At 43.4% G+C, this 23,273-nt stretch overlaps 1 protein-coding gene across 2 annotated transcripts in view; it reads left to right on the forward strand.

Moving 5' to 3' along the window:
- LOC144492905 (annexin A5-like) overlaps positions 1-23,273 on the forward strand; it is a 74,100-nt gene that overhangs the window by 47,517 nt on the left and 3,310 nt on the right. For both annotated transcript variants that reach the window (XR_013497653.1, XM_078211513.1), the window contains exons 8-12: positions 2,548-2,604; positions 8,265-8,358; positions 10,097-10,192; positions 11,070-11,128; positions 21,988-22,110. Coding sequence is in view for 1 of the 2 variants with exons in the window: in XM_078211513.1 (XP_078067639.1) it covers positions 2,548-2,604; positions 8,265-8,358; positions 10,097-10,192; positions 11,070-11,128; positions 21,988-22,110 (429 nt within the window). In the remaining variant the exon portion in view is untranslated. The remainder of the gene's footprint in view (positions 1-2,547; positions 2,605-8,264; positions 8,359-10,096; positions 10,193-11,069; positions 11,129-21,987; positions 22,111-23,273) is intronic.

The following is a 23,273-nucleotide window of genomic DNA, read 5'->3' on the forward strand; positions in this document are numbered from 1 at the left end:
ACTATTCCATTCCTCTGCCATTGCTTTGTTTCCCATTATTACTTCTCCAGCCTCATTTTCCTGTGGTCCAATGGCTATTTTTGCCTCTCTTACCTTTTTATGTATTGAAAAAAAGCTAATCCTAGCTTCTTTTGTATTATTAGCTAACTTATTTCACCACCTCCCCCCTTATTGCTTTTTTAGTTGTCCTCTGCTTGCTTTTAAAGGCTTCCCAATCCTCTGGCTTCCCACTAATCCTTGCCGCTTTATATGCTTTTTCTTTTGCTTTTATGCTGTCCTTGACTTCCCTCGTCAACCGTGGATGCCTCGTCCTCCCCTTAGCCTGTTTCCTCCTCCTTGGGATGAATTTCTGTTGTGCCTTCCGGATAACCCTCCAAAACTCCTGCCATTGCTGTTCCACTGTCTTCCCTGCTAGGCTCCCTTTCCAATCAACTCTGGCCAGCTCCTCCCCCATATCTTTGTAGTTACCTTTATTTAATTGTAATAACGTTATATCTGATTCCAGCTTCCCCCTCTCAAACTGCAGGGTAAATTCTATCATCTTGTGGTCACTGCTCCCTAAGGATTCCTTCACCTTAAGTTCCCTAATCAGGTCTGCCTCATTTTTGAAGGGGTAATCAAGAAGGTAGATGAGGGCAGTGCAGTTGATGTTGTCTACATGGACTTTAACAAGGCCTTTGACAAGGTACCGCATGGTAGATTGTTACATAAGGTTAAATCTCACGGGATCCAGGGTGAGGTATCTAAATTGATACAAAATTGGCTTCTTGACAGAAGCCAGAGGGTGGTTGTAGAGGGTTGTTTTTCAAACTAGAGGCCTGTGACCAGCGGTGTGCCTCAGGATCCCCTGTTGTTTGTTATTTATATTAATGATTTGGACGAGAATATAGGAGGCATGGTTAGTAAGTTTGCAGATGACACCAAGATTGGTGGCATAGTGGACAGTGAAGAAAGTTATCTTGGATTGCAACAGCATCTTGATCAATTGGGCCAGTGGGCTGACGAATGGCAGATAGAGTTTAATTTAGACAAATGCAAGGTAGATTGGTAGATTTTGGTAGATTGAACCAGGGCAGGACTCAGTTAATGGTAGGGCGTTGGGGAGAATTACAGAACAAAGCGATCCGGGGTACATGTTCACAGCCCCTTGAAAGTGGAGGCACAGGTGGACAGAGTGGTGAGGAAGGCATTCGGCATGCCTGGTTTCATCGATCAGAACATTGAATACAGGAGTTGGGACATCTTGTTGAAGTTGTACAAGACATTGGTAAGGCCACACTTGGAATACTGTGTGCAGTTCTGGTCACCCTATTATAGAAAGGATATTATTAAACTAGAAAGAGTGCAGAAAAGATTTACTAGGATGCTACTGGGACTTGATGGTTTGGATTATAAGGAGAGGCTGGATAGACTGAGACTTTTTTCTCTGGAGCGTAGGAGGCTGAGGGGTGATCTTATAGAGGTCTATAAAATAATGAGGGGCATAGACAAGGTAGATAGTCAATATCTTTTCCCAAAAGTGGGGGAGTCTAAAACTAGAGGGCATAGGTTTAAGGGGAGAGATACAAAAGTGTCCAGAGGGGCAATTTTTTCATAGAGGGTGGCAAGTGTCTGGAACAAGCTGCCAGAGGTGGTAGTAGAGGCAGGTACAATTTTGTCTTTTAAAAAGCATTTAGATAGTTACATGGATAAGGTGGATATAGAGGGATATGGGCCAAATGCGGGCAATTGGGGTTAGCTTAGGGATTTAAAAAAAAAAGGATGGCATGGACAAGTTGGGCCGAAGGGTCTGTTTCCATGCTGTAAACCTCTATGACTCATGATTACACATCACCAAATCCAGAGTTGCCTGTTTCCTAGTCGGCTCTGTCACAAGCTGCTCCAAAAAACCATCTCTCAGAAATTCCACAAATTCCTTTTCTTGGGATCCACTACCTACCTGATTTCCCCAGTCCACTTGCCTATTGAAGTCCCCCCAAATAATTGTAATATTGCCTTTTCTATCTCCTGATTTATTTTCTGCCCCACATCCTGACTATTGCTAGGGAGTCTGTACATAACTCCCACCGGGGTATTTTAATCTTTGCGATTCCTCAAATCTGCCGACAGAGATTCTATGCCTTCTGATCCTATATCGTTTCTTGCTATCGATTTAATTTCATTCCTTACTAGCAATGCAACCCTGCCCCCTTTGCCCATCTGCCTGTCCTTCCGATAGGACACATATCCTTGGATATTTAGATCCTAGCCAATGTTAATGAGACCCCAGAATTGAGCTCAACATCTCTGTGTGATTGTCAGTTTACATTTTCACCCATTAGTCGTGCGAATACAATGCAATCTAAAGGGTGAGGTTAAAAATACACCTCACAGCACACACCATGGGCTGTGCTATTGCAGCAATTTTTGGGCCAATGTCTTCCAGTTAGCATAAGTAGTAATGAAATAATCAGTGAGTTATAGGGAAGCATTTCACACTTGTTCATCACCTATGAAAATAAATAAATGAAAATGAATAAAATTAACATTTCTTTCTCCTTTGCTTAGGCCAATAGAGATGAGAGCACAGCCTGTGATGAAGCTGCAGTTAAAAAAGATGCACAGGTCGGTCAAAGCATTTCAACATTTTCTCTAAGTAATGCTCCTTAATCTTGCACATTTGTAACTGGTTTTGAGGCTGTTATGCTTCTGTAGTTACTTCATTTGGTGATTGATCTGTGCTGGAGAGTAACTATTAAAACCATTTACAAATAGAATGCTGACAAGGTAATGCATTTGAATTGCATGTTTGTAGTCAACCGAGTCTTCTTGCAAACCTTTATCAACCTTTCAACTTGCATCTTTCCTTTGCTTTAAATGAAGATAGCAGCTATGGTGGCTCAGTGATTAGCACTGCTGCCTCACAGCCTCGGGGACCCCGGTTCGATTTCCAGGGATTTGGCCCATATCCCTCTATATCCATCTTATCCATGTAACTGTCTAAATGCTTTTTAAAAGACAAAATTGTACCCGCCTCTACTGCTACCTCTGGCAGCTTGTTCCAGACACTTGTCACCCTCTATGAAAAAATTGCCCCTCTGGACACTTTTGTATCTCTCCCCTTAAACCTATGCCCTCTAGTTTTAGACTCCCCCACTTTTGGGAAAAGATATTGACCCAAGCTGGAAATCGAACTGAGGCTTGAGGCTGCAAGTTTTCCCTGTTTACTGCGTGGGTTTCTTCCGGGTGCTCCAGTTTCCTCCCACAGTCTGAAAGGCGTGCTGGTTAGGTGCATTGGCCATGCTAAATTCTCCCTCGGTGTACTCGAACAGCCGCCGGAGTGTGGCGACTAGGGGATTTTCACAGTAACTTCATTGCAGTGTTAATGTAAGCCTACTTGTGACAGAGATAAATGAACTTTAAATTTAGCTATTGAGCCAATTTTCAGAAATACGTGGACCGTGAGAGTGAGGCATTGTGACATTTTGATGGGTTACCTTTTGTATTTGGGTTCTTCTGTGGGTGTCCCAATGTGGAGGATATTTGGATTTGCACAAGTAACAATGCACTGGTGTCAGTAGTAGGAAACAGCAACCCAGTTACTACTGATGGAAAGTCCTTGAGAGTATGAAGATAGAATCGATTTGGGTAGAGTTGAGAAGTATAAAGGATATGGTCACATTAATGGGGTATAATATACGCCACCAAATGATGAGTTAGAAGAACAAATCCTTGGGGAAATTACAGAGATAGAAAAGAATTACGGAGTGCTGATACAGGGAGACTAATTGCTCAAATAGCGATTGGGATAATGTTAGAGTAAAGGGTAAGAAGAGGGGTGGGATTTCTGAAATGTATTCGGGAGAACATTTTGCCCAATATGTCCTCCTTCCAATGAGGAAGGAGGCATTGATGGATCTGGATCTGGTGTATTTTTTAAATTCACTTACAGGATGTGGATGTTGCTGGCTAGGCCAGCGTTTATTGCCCATCCATAGTTGCCCTTCAGAAGGTGGTGGTGAGCTGCCTCCTTGAAATGTTGCAGTCCCTGTGGTGTAGGTACACCCACAGTGCTGGTTTGCCCATTCTGCACGTTTATTAATGTCTTCCTGTAATTTGTTGCAAGTCTCCTTAGTATTGACTATCCCCCCAAGGTGGTGCCATCTGGAAATTTAAAAATTATGCTTTTGATTCCAAAGTCCAAATCATTATTGTAAGTTGTGAAGGGCAGTGGTCCCAGTATTGATCTGTGAAGGGCAGCGGTCCCAGTACTGATCTATGAAGGGCAGTGGTCCCAGTACTGATCTGTGAAGGGCAGTGGTCCCAGTACTGATCTGTGAAGGGCAGCGGTCCCAGTACTGATCTATGAAGGGCAGCGGTCCCAGTACTGATCTATGAAGGGCAGCGGTCCCAGTACTGATCTATGAAGGGCAGCGGTCCCAGTACTGATCTATGAAGGGCAGCGGTCCCAGTACTGATCTGTGAAGAGCAGCGGTCCCAGTACTGATCTGTGAAGAGCAGCGGTCCCAGTACTGATCTATGAAGGGCAGCGGTCCCAGTACTGATCTATGAAGGGCAGCGGTCCCAGTACTGATCTATGAAGGGCAGCGGTCCCAGTACTGATCTATGAAGGGCAGCGGTCCCAGTACTGATCTGTGAAGGGCAGCGGTCCCAGTACTGATCTGTGAAGGGCAGCGGTCCCAGTACTGATCTGTGAAGGGCAGCGGTCTCAGTACTGATCTATGAAGGGCAGCGGTCCCAGTACTGATCTGTGAAGAGCAGCGGTCCCAGTACTGATCTGTGAAGAGCAGCGGTCTCAGTACTGATCTATGAAGGGCAGCGGTCCCAGTACTGATCTATGAAGGGCAGCGGTCCCAGTACTGATCTATGAAGGGCAGCGGTCCCAGTACTGATCTGTGAAGAGCAGCGGTCTCAGTACTGATCTATGAAGGGCAGCGGTCCCAGTACTGATCTATGAAGGGCAGCGGTCCCAGTACTGATCTATGAAGGGCAGCGGTCCCAGTACTGATCTATGAAGGGCAGCGGTCCCAGTACTGATCTATGAAGGGCAGCGGTCCCAGTACTGATCTATGAAGGGCAGCGGTCCCAGTACTGATCTGTGAAGGGCAGCGGTCCCAGTACTGATCTGTGAAGGGCAGCGGTCTCAGTACTGATCTATGAAGGGCAGCGGTCCCAGTACTGATCTATGAAGGGCAGCGGTCCCAGTACTGATCTATGAAGGGCAGCGGTCCCAGTACTGATCTATGAAGGGCAGCGGTCCCAGTACTGATCTATGAAGGGCAGCGGTCCCAGTACTGATCTATGAAGGGCAGCGGTCCCAGTACTGATCTGTGAAGGGCAGCGGTCCCAGTACTGATCTGTGAAGGGCAGCGGTCTCAGTACTGATCTGTGAAGAGCAGCGGTCCCAGTACTGATCTGTGAAGAGCAGCGGTCTCAGTACTGATCTATGAAGGGCAGCGGTCCCAGTACTGATCTGTGAAGGGCAGCGGTCTCAGTACTGATCTATGAAGAGCAGCGGTCCCAGTACTGATCTGTGAAGGGCAGCGGTCCCAGTACTGATCTGTGAAGGGCAGCGGTCCCAGTACTGATCTGTGAAGAGCAGCGGTCTCAGTACTGATCTATGAAGGGCAGCGGTCCCAGTACTGATCTGTGAAGGGCAGCGGTCTCAGTACTGATCTATGAAGAGCAGCGGTCCCCGTACTGATCTGTGAAGGGCAGCGGTCCCAGTACTGATCTGTGAAGGGCAGCGGTCCCAGTACTGATCTGTGAAGGGCAGCGGTCCCAGTACTGATCTGTGAAGAGCAGCGGTCTCAGTACTGATCTATGAAGGGCAGCGGTCCCAGTACTGATCTGTGAAGAGCAGCGGTCCCAGTACTGATCTTTGTGGAACATCGTTTTCTACCTACTGTTGCTCTGAATAAATACACTTGCTCACCTTTTCAGTCTTGGAGCCAGGTAACCACTTCTGTCACTGCTCTCCTGGCTCCACATTATGGCACTTTTCATAATGACCATCTGAACCCATTCATTAGTCTGTTGTGGAGCACCTCATTGCAGGTCTTTTGAAAATCCAGGTGCACCTTCTGCATTACAATTTCTGCTGTCACCTCCTCAGAAATTCACGAAGATTGTCCAAAGATTTTTCCTTTGAAATTCATGCTAACTTGTCAGCTAGGCTGACATGCTGGTGGCATGGTGGCACAGTGGTTAGCATCGCTGCCTCACAGTGCCAAGGACCCATGTTCAATTCCCGGTTTGGGTCACTGTCTATGCGGAATCTGCACATTCTCCCCGTGTCTGCGTGGGATTCCTCCCGGGTGCTCCAGTTTCCTCCCACAGTCAGAAAGATGTGCTGATTAGGTGCATTGGACATGCTAAATTCTCCCTCATTGTACTCGACCAGGCGCTGGAGTGTGGCAACTAGGGGATTTTCACAGTAACTTCATTGCAGTGTTAATGTAAGCCTACTTGTGACACTAATAAATAAACTTTATATTTCTGATTTTCAAATGTTCTTTTACTCTCTTCTTTAGTAAGGATTCCATATTTTATTCCTAACAATGACATTCAGCTGATTGACCTATAATTCCTTGGACATGTTTTGTGCCCCTCCTTAAATACAGAAATTGCATTCACTCCCCACCAGCCTTCTGGCACTGCACCTTCTTCTAACAAATTATTGAATGTGAGCAGTGGTGCCTCTGCTGCCTCTTCCCTAGATTCTTTCAACATACGTACATAATCAGGGGTTACATCCTCTTTTTGAATTCATTTCATTTATTCAACACATCCTCCTTTAATTTAAGTGCGTTTATCTCAATGCTCTTTTCGTCGTTAAATATCATGTCTCCCAAAATGAAATAATTCTTTCTGCTTTCTACCATCTCTCTATAGTTGTATGTGGTATTATCCTGTTTATCCTTTACTAATCCTATTCCTATCACTGTCTTTTTTGTCTGTGGATGTACGTGTAAAATATTTTATTGTTTTGTTTCTCAACATAATGTCATAGTTCCTCTTTGCCTCCCTAACCTAATCATTTTTTTGATTTCTCCCCTATTCTCTTTGTCTCCTACTGTTCCTTGCGCTCCACCCATACTCGAGGGTGGCTGTTCATATAGAGAGAGCAGTTAGCAAACCTTATGGGATCCTGGGCTTCAGTGTTGAATACAAAAACAAGGAAGTTATTGCTGAACCTTTATAAAGCTTTTGTTTGGTCACAACTAGAGTACTGCATCCAGTTCTGGTCACTACACTTCAGGATGTGAATGCCCTTGAGAGGGTGCAAAGGAGATTTACCAGAATAACTCCTGGGTTGAGAGATTTTAGCTGCACTCTTGAGGTTGGGGCAGCTGGGGTTGTTCTCCTTTGGAGCAAAGGAGATTGAGGGCAGATTGATAGAGGTGCGCAGGTTTATGACAGGTTTAGATGAGGCAGAGAAAAAAACTGTTCCCATTGGTACAAGGATCAGGGTTCACTGATTTAAAGTTTTAGGTGAGGGACGCAGTGGGACATGAGGAAGAACCGTTTTGCACAGTGAATGCTAATAACCTCTAACTCAGCCTGAGGATGGGGCAAGTGGAGACGGTCAGTGGTTTCAAAAAGGATGTTAGATAGACTCTGGAAGGAAATAAACTTGCAGGGCTACAGGGATAGAGAAGGGGAATGGGACTGAGTGGATTGCTGTACATGTACTTGATGGGCTGAATTACTGCTTCCTTTCTCGCAATGATGTTATACTTCTAATGACTCTGGAGAGAATACAGAAGAGGGGATTAACCAGGATGATCCTGGCAATGAGAGGATTAATTTATTTGGAGAAACTGGGGGTTCTTGTCAAAATAGCAGATTAAAGAGAAACCAATGGAAGTATTGAAAATACTGCAAGGTTTTGGTGGAACAAGAAGTAGGGAAGTACTGGTAAGTCGGTCAGTACAGCAAATGTACACTAACTGGTGAAAGAGCTAAAGAGAAATGAAACAGAATTTCTCCGTGTAGGTTCAGATTGGGAAAATGATCCCTGAAAGGGTGGTAGAAGCAGATTCCATTGGGATAGTGTAGATTGGAGGGGCTTTAGATTGGTTTCACTGGTCGGCGCAACATTGAGGGCTGAAGGGCCTGTACTGCGCTGCGATGTTCTATGTTCTAACTTTCAAAAGACAGTTGCATAGGATGAGGACTAATTAATTTACTGGAAGAATTGGGCTGTGGGATTACATTGTCTTGTTCTGTAAGATTTTAACTGCCTATCAACTTTATACTAGGAGCTGTTCCAAGCTGGAGAACTGAAGTGTGGCACTGACGAATCTGCATTCCTCACCATCATTGGGACTAAAAGTGCGCCTTACCTTCGGCAAGGTGAGCTTTCCTGGCTTCGCTTTAATTCCTGGGAACAAGTACTGACCATTTTAAATGGAATAATATTCATCATGTAATATATTAAATTACGACCCTTGAACAGAATACTTGGGGAAATTGCAAGTAATTTAACACATTGGTGCATGATGTGACTGAAGGTTAGGTGAGAATATTATTCCTGTGCATTCTCTCTCCTTGCTCCTTTTCCTTATCCTGACTTATGAGTATCCTACATTTGATCATAATTAGGATGGGGTAAATTTAGCATCTAATCACTTGGTCTACTTGCGATGCATTTCTTTTTAATTGAGTGAAAAATCCCATTCACGTTTTATTGGGGAGGTATTAAATAAGATCAAGTTTGCATTTATAGTTGAGCGTCCCAAAATATTTATAACTTCTGAAGCAAAGCATTTGTATGTGGGCAAATATCGAAGCAACAGCCCTGGCACAGCACCCTTAATAATAATATTATTCAGAGCAGTATTTGTCTTCATTTGTAAGACCGAGCTGAAAGTTGGCTGAAATCTCATTTTGTTTGAAGCTCGTGTGTGTGGGAGATGAGGAGAGCGTTGCGCAGCATTATCACTTCAGAACTCTTCAGCCGACCCGATAGAATCATAGAGTCCCTACAGTGCAGAAGGAGGCCATTCGGCCCATTGTGTCTGCACTGACTATTTGACAGAGCATCTTACCCAGCCCCTATACCAGTAACCTTACGTATTTACCCCTCTAATGCCCCTAACCTACAAATTTTGGGACATTAAGGGACAATTTAAAATGGCCAATCCACTTAACCTGCATATCTTTGGACTGTGGGAGGAAACTGGAGCACCCAGAGGAAACCTATGGAGACACAGAGAGAACGTGCAAACTCCACACAGTCACCCGAGACTGGATTTGAACACGGGTCCCTGGCGCCGTGAGGCTGCAGTGCTAACTACTGCGCCACCGGTGTGGGGGGGGGGTAGAGTTTTAACTTCTTAATGTGCTGGCAGGTAGGATGGGGGGGCCATTACAGAGAAACCCCAACTTCCGGGTTTGCTGCTAGTAGTAGCAAACCCGGAAGTTGGGGTTTCTCTGTAACGGTGTGGAGTTTTAACTGTACACATGGGGGTAGCATGACAGACAGGTTCCCTGCCTGATAGTCAACCTGATTGAGACTGTTGGGCTGAAAACACTGGGGGGGAAAAAAGAACTGCAGGCCTGGTGTGGGGAAGTGGACCGGGGTAAGGGTTGTGGTTGATCTAGATCTTTTGGAGGAGTCGGGCAAAGAGGAGGTGGATGGAGGAAGAATATGTGGGGTGTCCTATTGCAGGGATTTAGCAAGGTAGATGTGCTGGATTCAACAGTAGTTCTCCTCTCTGCACTTGTACCTCTTCAGGTAGTGGGGTGGGCGACTCCACATTGGGGGAAATAAACCATGCTCCAGCACTTGAACTGGTCATGGAGAGAACATATGTTATCCAGCCAATCGGTGGTTAAAATCTGTCCAATACTCCACACATTTTCTGAGAAGAAAAGAGTGAAAACAAAAAGTGGCTTTACTTGGTGAGAAATAACAATCCATATATATTAAAGAATTTCTGGTATTCTGAGGTGCTCAGGAATGTCTGTTGTATAAAAATATTTGCTTCAAATTTCAAGTTGTAAAACCCGGTACACATTTCTGTAAATAAGACGACATTGAATAATCTTTGGGAATGATTTCATCCTTATAATATGTGTTCTTTTTCAGTTTTTCCTGAGTACATGAAAATCTCAGGCTATCAGATTGAAGAAAGCATTTCTTCAGAGACATCTGGGAGTCTGAGGACTGCATTACTAGCTGTTGGTAAGAAACAAGAACCAATGTTCTGTTACATAATCTTGCATAGAACATAGAACAGTACAGCACAGAACAGGCCCTTCGGCCCACGATGTTGTGCCGAGCTTTATCTGAAACCAAGATCAAGCTATCCCACTCCCTATCAACCTGGCGTGCTCCATGTGCCTATCCAATAACCGCTTAAATGTTCCTAAAGTGTCTGACTCCACTATCACTGCAGGCAGTCCATTCCACACCCCAAGTACAGTACAGAAATAGGCCATTCAGCCCAACAGCAACATGCTAGCATTTATGGTCCACATGGATCTCCTCCCAGCATCCTTTTCCTAAAACATTATTTATCCTTCCATCTCCCTCATTTGTTTATTGAACTTTCCCTTAATTGCATCAGTGCTCGTCACTTCACCTTGAGGCTTATTGACTGTGGCACAGTGGTTAGCCCTGCTGCCTCACAGTGCCAGGGACCTGGGTTCAATTCTGGCCTTGGGTGACTGTGTGGAGTCTACACGTTCTCTTCGTGTCTGTGTGGGTTTCCTCCGGGTGCTGGTTAGGTGGATTGGTCAATGCTAAATTGCCCCTTGGTGTTCAAGGATGTGCAGGTTAGGTGGATTAGCTATAGTAAATGTGTGGGGTTAGGGGGGATGGGACCAGGGGATGGTGGGGCTGGACCTGGGTAAGAAGCTCTTTCGGAGAGTAGGTACAGACTCGATGGGCCGAATGGCTCCCTTCTGCACTATAGGGATTCTGTGTATCTGTGGACTTGCAAATTATCTCTAATTATTCCATTACATTGATTGGAACAAATGGCTTGCTGAATCCTTGTGTAAACACAAACAGCCGGAGGTGATACGGACAGTTCAATGATGTTTATGTTCTATTTCAGTGAAGTGTATAAGAAGTGTTCCCGAGTATTTTGCAGAAACTCTTTATAATGCCATTCAGGTACGTTGGAACTATTTGGTTAATTTCACTTATTCAAAGAAGCTGAAATTAATAATTTTTGGTAGAACAGTAAAGATAAAATGACTAACCTTTAACACTCTCATTCTTGAACTAAGTGCAGGGTCCTAATCACTAAGAATAGTGATTTTAAAAAAAATTGTGATACACAAGGCCGCGGATGTGAAATTCAGCCCTGCGTTGGGAGGCCTGGTGCTTCTTTTTGAGGTGTGCAGTGCCCCCAGTCACTTCTGGCACACACTGTTCACAGTGTCACTCGTGTGCTGAAAGGTTGTGAAGCAACACTATCCTGATAATGCACAGCCCAGCCAGTGGATGTGATGCCTGGACACCTACATGATGCTCTGGCAATGACAGCCTGCATCACTCTGCAGAATACAGGGGTGCAAGTGGGCTGTTCCTTAAAGGGTCCGGCACCTAAATTGTACTTAAGGTCACTTTTAAGAACCTTCGCTATTGCCAAGTGCCTCAACCTACTTGAGTTGTTTTTGAAGGTGCTGTGGTGAGTTCCTGGTTTCTTCGGGGAATGTTCTACCCGTTGAGAGAATGGGCAGAGGCTGAGGAGGAGGAAAACTTTATGCCTTTCACTCTGCCAACTTGGGGTTGAAGTTGTGCTCCTTGACACTGATGGGACACTACCCGGTGGAGTGGCCCCAGTGACCCCAGGACCTAGGTAAGCACACTCACCAGCATGTTTGTATGCTGCCCCATCAAATTCCTTCTCCGAGTCCTATTTAGCAGAATTTGTCGGCTGTTTTTCCAAGCTCGGAGCTGACAAACAAAACAGTCCTTTCTCCCTGAAAATGCTGGGAATGTTCAGCAAGTCAGGTAGCATCTGTGGAGAGAGGTAAAGGTCGTGACCTTTTATTGGAACAGTTCAAAGAGAAGTGGCCATTGGGAGTCAGTCTGAAAGAAGTATGTATTTATAAGGAATAAATTGAGAACTTGCATCTTAGAAATATCTTTCCTATTGATGCAATGTTAGAAATTTACTGTCATGATGTGTTCTAGCTTGCCCTGAATTTCTTGCTTTTTTTTTACTCCTCCACTGTGGTGCTGCTTTCTAATCTGAATCGATGCAAAGTGGAAAGTTTCTAGAAGGCAGCAAGTCTAAGGAGTCTTCAATAAAAACAGAAAATGTTCAGCCGGTCCTTCAGCATCTGCATAGAGGGGGAAAAAACAGGGTTAATTGTAAGAGAAATTTTCTGAGTTTTCCCGTGGGGTGCTCTGTATTTGTTGAACCTCACTCAATCAATACATAGACTGCAAAAGACAGTATATAGTTAAAGAACGGAGAGGAATGTATTTGCTGATGCATGCGTCAGGAGAGAAACACAGTCAATGAGGGTTGACTGTCCTCTGAGCTAATATTGCAAGGTAAAATTATTATATTCTGAACATTTCAATATCCCACCCAGTCTCATCAATCAGACTGGAGAGCCCAATCACAATATTACACATTATTACCTTAGCTAATAACATTCCATCTGTCAACAGGAATAGGAGATTATTAGCTTATTGCCCATGTAGGTTCCTCCCCCTTTACCCAGGAAACCTAACCCACATCATTACTAGTAACCAAGGTCATAACTAACACCGGCGAAGTTTAATTGGTGAAAGGAGTCGCTCTTTCACTGGAACCGGGGCCTCCTTTATCAGCTTGAGAGACTGCTCCAGCCTCGCTGCCCATGAATGAATTTACTCCCTTAAATAGCAGGCCTATTAAACTTGACTTTCGCACATCCAAAAACAGATAACAGAAGCTGCCTTTCTGTGCTCCATTGTATTAAAAGAACTTGGTCTGTCTACCACTGTGTTTCCCATCATGCTGCATTCAGAACAAAGTTGGCCAAGGTGCACAATACATATATATTGAAAATATAGTTTAAGCTTATAATACTTGGTTAATTTGTGGTTATACAGTTTATAATACATTTGCAGTTCATAATACCTTTGTATATTTTGTTTCAGGTACATTGTGAATTCTCACTATATATAAGGCACTTTATAATTACCTTAACTTAGCCTACTTATCATAATAAAAGTAAAATGAAGGGCCTTATACTAAGAATTCTATACTACCCCCCCCATCAGTCCCTGCTTTTGGCCCTTGGCTATAGCCCAAGATAAGGCCACTAAATAGAAGTGTCCCAATACTTGTTCCTGTGTCCTGAAGGATGACTGGTCTCTTTGTATCCTTGCTTGCTCAACTTAACTGTCGTCACTGTTACCATCCCTTCTGTGGACTTGGGCAACCTTGCACAAGCACATTTAATTACATTAACAAGCATCATCAATGCCAAGATCATCATGAAGAATATTGCAATCCCTTGTAGGATTGATGTTCCCATGGACCCCAGCCAGCCTACTACCTGAGGTAAACGGTTCAGGGTCTTTGAGTTTCCCCACCTCTCTCCTGATATGATTAACCAGATTAATTATGTTTTCTGAACTATCTGGTATGTACGTGCAACACTCTGATCCAATGCCAATCTGTGTTGAAGTACCACAGTGCGCATGGCTACCAGCTCATCATTAACCTTAGCAAGGGCAGTTGCTGTATCATTGGTGACTTGTTCCAAAATGAAGCATAGAACCAAAATTACCGGCATCGCTTTAGTTACTCCATATTGGGGAAACAATATGCCAAAGAACCGTTCCATTTCTGTAATAGCTCGTCAACGTCTTGGCAGGGGAGGGAGTTTAGGAGTGTGATATATGTATGGGATTACATATCCAAGATAACACGACACCTTCCATCCGACAGGGAGCCAAGGATATGCCCTATCCCCACAAATCCTATATGTTCCATTGAGAGTTGGTAAGTGTTGCCTCCTCCATAGCAATAAGAAATATTGCAAGATTGGTCATTACTAGGTGGGCTCAGGCATAGCCGTGTGGTTCGATTTACCATGTGGTCACATTCACTCAGTTTTCCCCTTGGCCTTCCACGTTTCTAGCACAATATATCTCTTTTGGTTTTGGTGTTGGCTATTTTAAAACTAAACTAGGAGCTGGTTTCTCTAGGTTATAGATAGGTGTATATGTGTTTATATGACCTAACTTCCCTGCACAAGACTCACTGTTATGAAATTCTTTCCTTACCTCTCTACTGATGAATCCTGGTAATGGGTGTCCAGGATACTTGGAATTCTGGGCTCTGACCATGTTAAGGGCATTGGCTTTAATGGTATTCCCCCTTCTGCATATATGAGGATGTGCGAACATACCCAACACTTCATCTGACTGGTCAATCTGACATGTGTGTGTGCCATATTATAAGTAAGTATTAACACGTACCTCCCGAGGGGACCTCCGTTGCTGGTCCCACCTGAGTCAAAATCTATACATTCAACACTAAAAAGATATAATCACGTGCATTAATTATAGCAATCTCTACAACTTCTGTCTTACAATCAAACACAATTGTTGATTGATGTCAGCTAATAATACAGCTTGTTTACAAAACTTGCACAATCACCGCGCCGCACATTGTACGCGCTCGCGACTTGACTTGCTTCTGCATTGGGAGATGTCCGGTCGATCTTGATTGTAGCTGTGGCAGATCAGAGATCTTCTGTGCACCTAATCTGTAATAGAATCCAGATGGCCTCGTGACCTTAAATTTAGCAATTAGAATAAATTTGGTCTAATCAGATTCTTTCTACTTCTACTATTAAATTAAATCATTCAGTCGCTGGGTCAGGTTCACTGTCTTGGGGCTTACCACCAGGGTACGGCTTTAACTGAGTCCAGTGTCTCCAACGTGGGCTGCACTTCTCATCAATTAGGGCACATGTCTGCCCTGTAACCACCACATCAAAAGGCCCTTCCCAGCGAGTTCCTAGCCCTTTTTTGTCTGTCATGGGTTTCACCATTACCTTATTTCTCGGTAAAGGCAACTTAGGAGTACTCTCTCCGCCAATTTAGTCCAATCTCAGTGCTGCTGTTGCGTGAACACCTGCTTTTTGAGAAAATGTAGACGATCTATTAGATCCCTCCGTGTTCGGTTCATCCTCCCCACCATCCCTCAACTCTGAGGGTGATATGGTATGTGAAACCTCTGCTTTATTCCCAACATACGACAGACCTCTTTCAAAACTCTCCGTGAAATGAGTTCCCTGATCAGAATCCAGCTGAAGAGGCATTCCCCACCTGGGAATAATCTCATTTGCTAATATCACAGCTACCGTTGTAGCTGTGGCATCTTTACATGGGAATGCTTCAACCCTTCGAGTAAACTGGTTTAATATTACTAAACAGTACGTTTTCCCTGTATCCGTGATAACAGCCTTGTAAAATCCATTTATAAATTCTTCCAGAGTCTTTTGGGTCTGGGTTGACTTCCCATGTTAATCTTGTAGGGACGTCCTGGCACCACTAGGGTGCACTCTAGCCACCTCTGCCAATACTAACATTTCTTCAATAAATCAAGCATTCTGTCTCTGCTTGTGTGTGCTAGTTCGCGATAAATCTTCAGCAGCGAATGCTGTATTACTTTAGGAACTATTATTTTCCCTTCTCTCCTCCATATTCCATCATGACCTTTCCGCCCTCCATCTTTTTTCTATTGCTCCTTTTCCTCTTCTGCTTGTTCCTGCACTTGTTTTACACAATATCTGTACTGTCTTCAACTGCTACAGCTGCTAACCCTACAGCTGAATCCACTCCCAATCCTGTTTTACTAAGGCCTTTGCTGCCTGGTCAGCAAAATGATTTCCTTGCTGGACTTTATTCTCAATTTTCCTGTGAGCTTGAACTTTTATTACTGCTGCTTCTAAAGGAACCCTGGCTGCCTGGAGGAAATTCCTGAGTATGTGGGCTATGGAGGATTATTTTTCCCATCAAGGTGAGGGGCTCCGAAACATTGACCGCCCACGAGGCACAAGCTAGTGCTCTCACACACCAATGCATCCCTCTGGCAACAGAGTAACTGAGTGGAGAAACACCCCATAAGTCTCAATCTGTCCCTATGCTGCTGAGCAACTACAGCTGCCTATACTCCATCATGTAATGGTTTGGTGACCAAAGCTGGGGCTGTCACCAAAGCCTGCTCCAAATCTGAAAAAGCCTGTACTCCTGCATCTCCCACTCTCTCTTTTAGATAGATACCCTACAGTGCAGAAAGAGGCCCTTCGGCCCATCGAGTCTGCACCGACCACAATCCCACCCAGGCCCTATCCCCATATCCCACCCACTAATCCCTCTAACCTAGACATCTCAGGACTCGAAGGGGCAATTTTAGCATGGCCAATCAACCTAACCTGCACATCTTTGGACTGTGGGAGGAAACCGGAGCACCCGGAGGAAACCCACGCAGACACGAGGAGAATGTGCAAACTCCACACAGACAGTGACCCAAGCCAGGAATCGAACCCAGGTCCCTGGAGCTGTGAAGCAGTAGCGCTAACCACTGTGCTACCGTGCCGCCCCACTTGACTAGTCCTTTCTTTATCAAGCCCTGTAAGACATTAGATTATTGGGCTTAATCTTCCACAAAATTCCTACAATTGTTAAAAATTATTCAATACTTGTTTTATCCCTTTTCGGGTGAAAAGCCTTTGTACACAAATCCCCTCCCCCCGGTCCTCTGGAAACTATCTTTTTTTCAGAATACTATAACCTCATAAATCTTTGAAACAGAAACCAAACCTTTCAATTTGACCCCAGGCCATAAATTATTTTGATTGTTCTTATCTTAAATAACATCATTTTATTAAGGTAACTTGCTTACAACACATTTTCTTATGTCAGAATTATCCCAAACTCAGAAAACAGTGTTGCGGACTTTAAACTGCCCATTAGTGCCTATCTTATCTTTTCTTTCTTTTAAGAAAACTTTGTTCCTTTATCTATAGCTATCGCCTAAAACTACATTCTACTTCCTAGAATCCCCTTAAATGTCTGTCTTGTATCCAACGAATCCCACTTTTGATTCTGTTTGCTATCAGTTCCTCTATAACATATCTTTTATCACCCTGTTCATTTTCCTTTCTCATTTATTCCACTGAATTATTTCCCTCATCTCTAATTATATTATTCTGTCAATTTGGTGTTATAGGCGGCCTCTCCCTTTTAGCCCGTCTGGCATCTAATATAGTTTCAACCTTCCCATATTCAAAATTTACAACAGGGTGTGCTTTGTGTTCAAAACTACTCCAGTTTTGTGGTTGATTTACTGCATATCCATGTCACATTTTAACTAGAATGCACTATGGCAGTATATTAATTCCTATCATAAAACACACACTCCCATTCTACCTTAAGCAACTCCCCTTTCAGTTAGATTTTTGATTTTATGCCTTAAAACTTCTGCAAGTCTTTAACGCAAAGATCCATCCTGTCTGGGACAGAATGGGTTAATTCTCTGCTTGTTTCAGCTGGGGCAGAGTAAATTCGCTCAGATTGACATCACTTCAAACACTCTGGAATAATTCTTTCCATTTATCTTTTCATCGTCAGTTCTATCAAGAATACATTTTAAAAAGTAACAACAAGCCTGATCCAAATTAATCCAAAATTAAATTTATTTTTATCATTTTTAAATAGCCCTACTAAATTAAAACTTTTACACTTATAATCTCTCCAGTTTAGCGCAAAATTTGCATGATGAATTATTTCTATAACTTTGCCTCCGTAACCAACACAAGCAAATACAAAATCAAATCAACTGTGTGCCTAAATGGTTAACTCTCCTTGCAACTTTTCAGGCGTAACGTAACGCCATCTTGAAATTGATTTTCCTTTCCCAACATGGCAGAGCTCAAATCTCTGTCGGATTCCTATTCTTGAAAATGACCATGGATCGCACGATTACATCCTCTCTCTCTGCCATACACAGAGAGTCCTTGCCTGCTTTTAACACTTTAACAAACAAAGAACAAACAAAGAACAATACAGCACAGGAACAGGCCCTTCGGCCCTCCAAGCCCGCGCCGCTCCCCGGTCCAGGATTGAATCCTGAATCCAGGATCCCCGCCCAATTTTCCAGCCTATCTACATACCAATATCCTATCCACCGAGCTGTCCCCCACAGCTACGATGCTTTGTTCATTACAACCTATTAACTCACCCCCACCCCCCCATTCCAGACCATGTGATCTCCAGGGAGAGGCGAAAACCCAGAGTGAAAAACCCCAGGGCCAATATGGGGAAAAAAAATCTGGGAAATTCCTCTCCGACCCCCTGAGGCGATCGAAACGAGTCCAGGAGATCACAATGGCCCTGATCGGAAAATGCTTCCCAACCCTAGTCATTTCCACTTCCACGAGAAACAAGGAACAATTAGCCCGCGCCGCTCCCTGGTCCAAACTAGACCACTCTTTTGTATCCCTCCATTCCCACTCCGTTCATATAGCTGTCTAGATAAGTCTTAAACGTTCCCAGTGTGTCCGCCTCCACCACCTTGCCCGGCAACACATTCCAGGCCCCCACGACCCTCTGTGTGAAATATGTCCTTCTGATATCTGTGTTAAACCTCCCCCCCTTCACCTTGAACCTATGACCCCTCGTGAACGTCACCACCGACCCGGGGAAAAGCTTCCCACCGTTCACCCTATCTATGCCTTTCATAATTTTATACACCTCTATTAAGTCTCCCCTCATCCTCCGTCTTTCCAAGGAGAACAACCCCAGTTTCCCCAATCTCTCCTCATAACCAAGCCCCTCCATACCAGGCAACATCCTGGTAAACCTCCTCTGTACTCTCTCCAAAGCCTCCACGTCCTTCTGGTAGTGTGGCGACCAGAACTGGACGCAGTATTCCAAATGCAATTTACTTCTCTCTTTGGTCTATGATGCTTTAGACCAACCAATTTAACCTGTCTGTCTCTCTCTCACAGGAGGCCTTTACTCCTGGGACCTCTCCCCGCTGATTCTCTCACATGGCCTTGTCCCTTCTCTACCTCTGGAACCCCTCCCTGAGAGTTCCTTGTGCCTGAGCGAGCCACCGTCTGTACACACGGTCTAGCCTCTTGACGCTTCTCTAACAACGTGGCTCTTCACTCTGCTGCATGAGTGTCGGAGAGTCTGCCCTCGGCCCTGCTATGTTTAAGCATAGCTTTTCCGCAAACGCCCCTTCTACCCACATGGCTTTTCGCTCCTCTCCATAGGAGATCCAAGAGTCCGTCTTGGCCTCTCTACGTTAAGCATGGGCTCTTTACATACACCTTTCGCACCTCTTCCCCAGTCCGAGGTACTCAAGTTACAGCTTCCGGCTGCTAGATGCGTAGCCCCCTAACTGCTGGGTGGTATTTAAAGAATATACTCACACACCACTTGGGAACACGTCTCGCCGCTGGTCACCGGTGAGTACCCTGCTGTCACAGCACCAAATTGTAAGAGGAATTTTCTGAGGTTTCCCGTGGGGTGCTCTGTATTTGTTGAACCTCACTCAACCAAAACATAGACTGTGAAAGACAGTATATAGTTAAAGAATGAAGAGGAATGTATTTGCTGATGCATGCATCAGGAGAGAGACAGTGAGGGTTGACTGTCCTTCCTGAGCTAATATTGCAAGGTAAAATTATTATATTATTCTGAACATTTCAATATCCCACCCAGTCTCATCAATCAGACTGGAGAGCCCAATCACAATATTACACATTATTACCTTAGCCAATAACATTCCACCTGTCAATAGAAATAGGTGTTTATTAGCTTATTGCCCATGTAGGTTCCTCCCCCTTTACCTAGGAAACCTAACCCACATCATTACTAGTAACCAAGGCCAAACTAACACCTGTGAAGTTTAATTGGTGAAAGGAGTCACTCTTTCACTGGAACCGGGGCCTCCTTTATCAGCTTGAGAGACTGCTCCAGCCTCGCTACCCATGAATGAATTTACTCCCTTAAATAGCAGGCCTATTAAACTTGCCTTTCGCACATCCAAAAACAGATAACAGAAGCTGCCTTTCTGTGCTCCATTGTATTAAAAGAACTTGGTCTGTCTACATTGTGTTTCCCATCATGCTGCATTCAGAACAAAGTTGGCCAAGGTGCACAGTACATATATATTGAAAATATAGTTTAAGCTTATAATACTTGGTTAATTTGTGGTTATACAGTTTATAATATATTTGCAGTTTATAATACCTTTGTATATTTTGTTCCAGGCACATTGTAAATTCTCACTATATATAAGGCACTTTATAATTACCTTAACCTAGTCTACTTATTATAGTAAAAATAAAATGAAGGGCCTCATACTAAGAATTCTATTCTACCCCCCCATCATTAATGTTCCAGGTTGACTCCCTTTCATCAGAGGTCTTTGGTCAGTGTGTCTTGAATCGGGAGTTGTTAGCAGTGTTCATGTGATGGTTTTGGAAGTTGGTTCACTGTCTATGCCTGTACCAGGGGGTTTGAACAAAGGTTGTAGAGAGGAAAGGACTAGAGTCTAAAGGGAAGAAATAGGTCAACATTTCTCTTTTTTTGTGACGCAGTTTTGACGATTGGAAATGTTGCATTTTGTTCTCTTTGTTTCTGAGTTTGTCATGAAGTTGACAAAATAGCTCTGCTGCTGAAACTTATGCAGCTAAGATGACATTTTGAAGAATTAGAGCAGTTTGATTTTTCTGTCTCCAAATCCAGTCATGTGTAAAGAACTTTGCAATGCTGTGTAAAAGTTAACTGCATGAGGTTTATAGCCGTTAGTTACGTTTATCCTGCACCTTTCAGCTCACAACATTTTTGTGCCATAACATGCCGAAAATGCTGATGATGATGTGGGAAGGGCAAAGAGGCATCTCTAGTCCTTACTGGGTGGCAGGACCAATAATCTATTTTCCTAACCCAGTGAGATTTAAAGATTGTGAAGAAATAAGAAAAATGGAGTACGGTGAATTATAATGAACAAATTAGTAAAATCAGGCTCGGGAGAAGAAATAGAGAGGGGAGGAAAGTCAAAGGAACTGTAAGGAAACAATTTGAGATTTTGAAACGCCCTCAAAGGAGGATTTGCTGCATTTGTGAATGAGAGTCCATAACTTAAATAGTTCCCTTTCTGGGCCAGAGATGTTGATTGGTATTACATTGCCAATTGTCATGTTAAGAGAGTACTCGAAGATTTAATCACCAGCCCTAACTTTGAACCAAGTGTAATGGGCAATTAATGTGCAAGTTCAGTAAGCTCCAAAAAGTAACAGGGAGGCAGAGAGCAAGATGCCATTTTTGGGAAGCAAACAATGGAGTGGCTTCAATCAACTAACATGTTCTGAGATGTATGACTCGTGATGATTCATCTCTCTTACTCCCTGTTGGCTGATTTATGCATTACCAAGGCATGTGTTGTTAATGTGCAATTATTTTCCCCAGCAAGATTTGTCCCAATATTACTCAAGTTAATATAAACAAAAGCATTAGAATGGAATGAAACTCCTAGCAGCTATTTACCAAGCACGCATCATATTGTGAACTTGCTGATGGGGAAACTCATTTGCGATGTCGTTTGTCTTTGTTTTTGTTAAGTTACTTGTCATTACAGTTGGCAGGCACATTCCAGCAGAATAAATAGTAATTCATCAGTGATTGTGCATTTCTTAAGATGGCAAGGAAAATTATTCAAACTGGTTTATACTTGTGAGTTCTGGTTCTGTATATTTCTTTACTATCCAATATTTAAAGAAATCACTTGGTCAAGCTGAAACTTGTTCATCATTTATTGATGTCCAAGCAGTATGTAAATCTACATCTACTTTGATTGTGATAGAAAAGACATTCTTTATTTAGAGTACTGCATGAAAACATGCAGCAACAGCATAATCATATTGTCAGATATGATGAGTGGATTGGAGTCTGTTAACAATAATGTTGTTTCACACTTTTTTCTCTTTTGAAACTAGGGAGCTGGTACAGATGATGACACGCTTATCAGGGTTATGATTTCAAGGAGTGAAGTCGATTTGCTTGATATCCGTGAGAAGTTCCATGCCAACTACGGAAAATCTCTTGCCAGTATGATCAAGGTATGACAATGAGATGGAAGATTTGTGATAAAGAGGAAAACTGGTCAGTGATCTATGTCTCAGAACTTGCAGCTGCTGATATGAAGGATAGATCAGTAGTTAAATGCCAGCTTAAAAATAAATAATGCAAAAAGGTATCCTCATTGGAATATTAAAGCCAACTCGTGTTGTTAGCGGGAGTTTCATTCCTGCGAAATAGCGAAGGGTGAAATTACAAACAATGAACTTGATTTGATTTATTATTGTCACATGTATTAACATACAGTGAAAAGTATTGTTTCTTGCGTGCTATACAGACAAAGCATACTGTACATAGGGAAGGAAAGGAGAGCGTGCAGAATGTAATGTTACAGTCATAGATAGGGTGTAGAGAAAGATCAACTTAATGCAAGATAGGTCCATTCAAAAGTCTGATCGCAGCAGGGAAGAAGCTGTTCTTGAGTCGTTTGGTACATGACCTCAGACTTTTGTATCTTTTTCCAGAAGGAAGAAGGTGGAAGAGAGTATGTCTGGGGTGTGTGGGATCCTAATTATGCTGGCTGCTTTGCCGAGGCAGCGGGAAGTGTAGACAGAGTCAATGGATGGGAGGCTGGTTTGCATGATGGACTGGGCTTCATTCATGACTCTGTATTGGTAAACACAGTAAGACGTCTAACAACAGGTACTGGTATACAGTGAAAAGTATTATTCCTTGCAAGCTATACAGACAAAGCATATCATTCATAAAGTACATAGGGGAGAAAGAAAGGAGAAGGTGCAGAATGAGGTGAATTTCAGCGTGTGCAGAGATGGGTGTATGCACAGTAAGTACTTTCTACATGAAAAAGATGTGGGAAAAGTGAGAGTTTAATATAACAATTTAATTTGTGGATGAGTGAAGTTTTGGCGCTGCAAACCGCGATTTAGTGTATGTACACATGCATGTGGAAGATGCACTGTATTCGAAAGATACTTGAGTGGAGATGTAATTGATGTCTGTAAAATTGTAATTTAAAGAATCCTGAATTATGGTTGATCCCAGAAGATAGGAGTGGATTCAATATCGGAGGTTTTAGGATGTTTGTGATATTCAAGAAAGAGACAAATGGCAGGTCAGGAGGAGACGAGTGTTTCATGTACAGGATGATGCACTATCAATCAAGCAAAGACTAGTTTGTATGCTA

Source organism: Mustelus asterias, chromosome 1 (assembly GCF_964213995.1).
Source record: "Mustelus asterias chromosome 1, sMusAst1.hap1.1, whole genome shotgun sequence".
Lineage (NCBI taxonomy): Eukaryota > Metazoa > Chordata > Chondrichthyes > Carcharhiniformes > Triakidae > Mustelus > Mustelus asterias.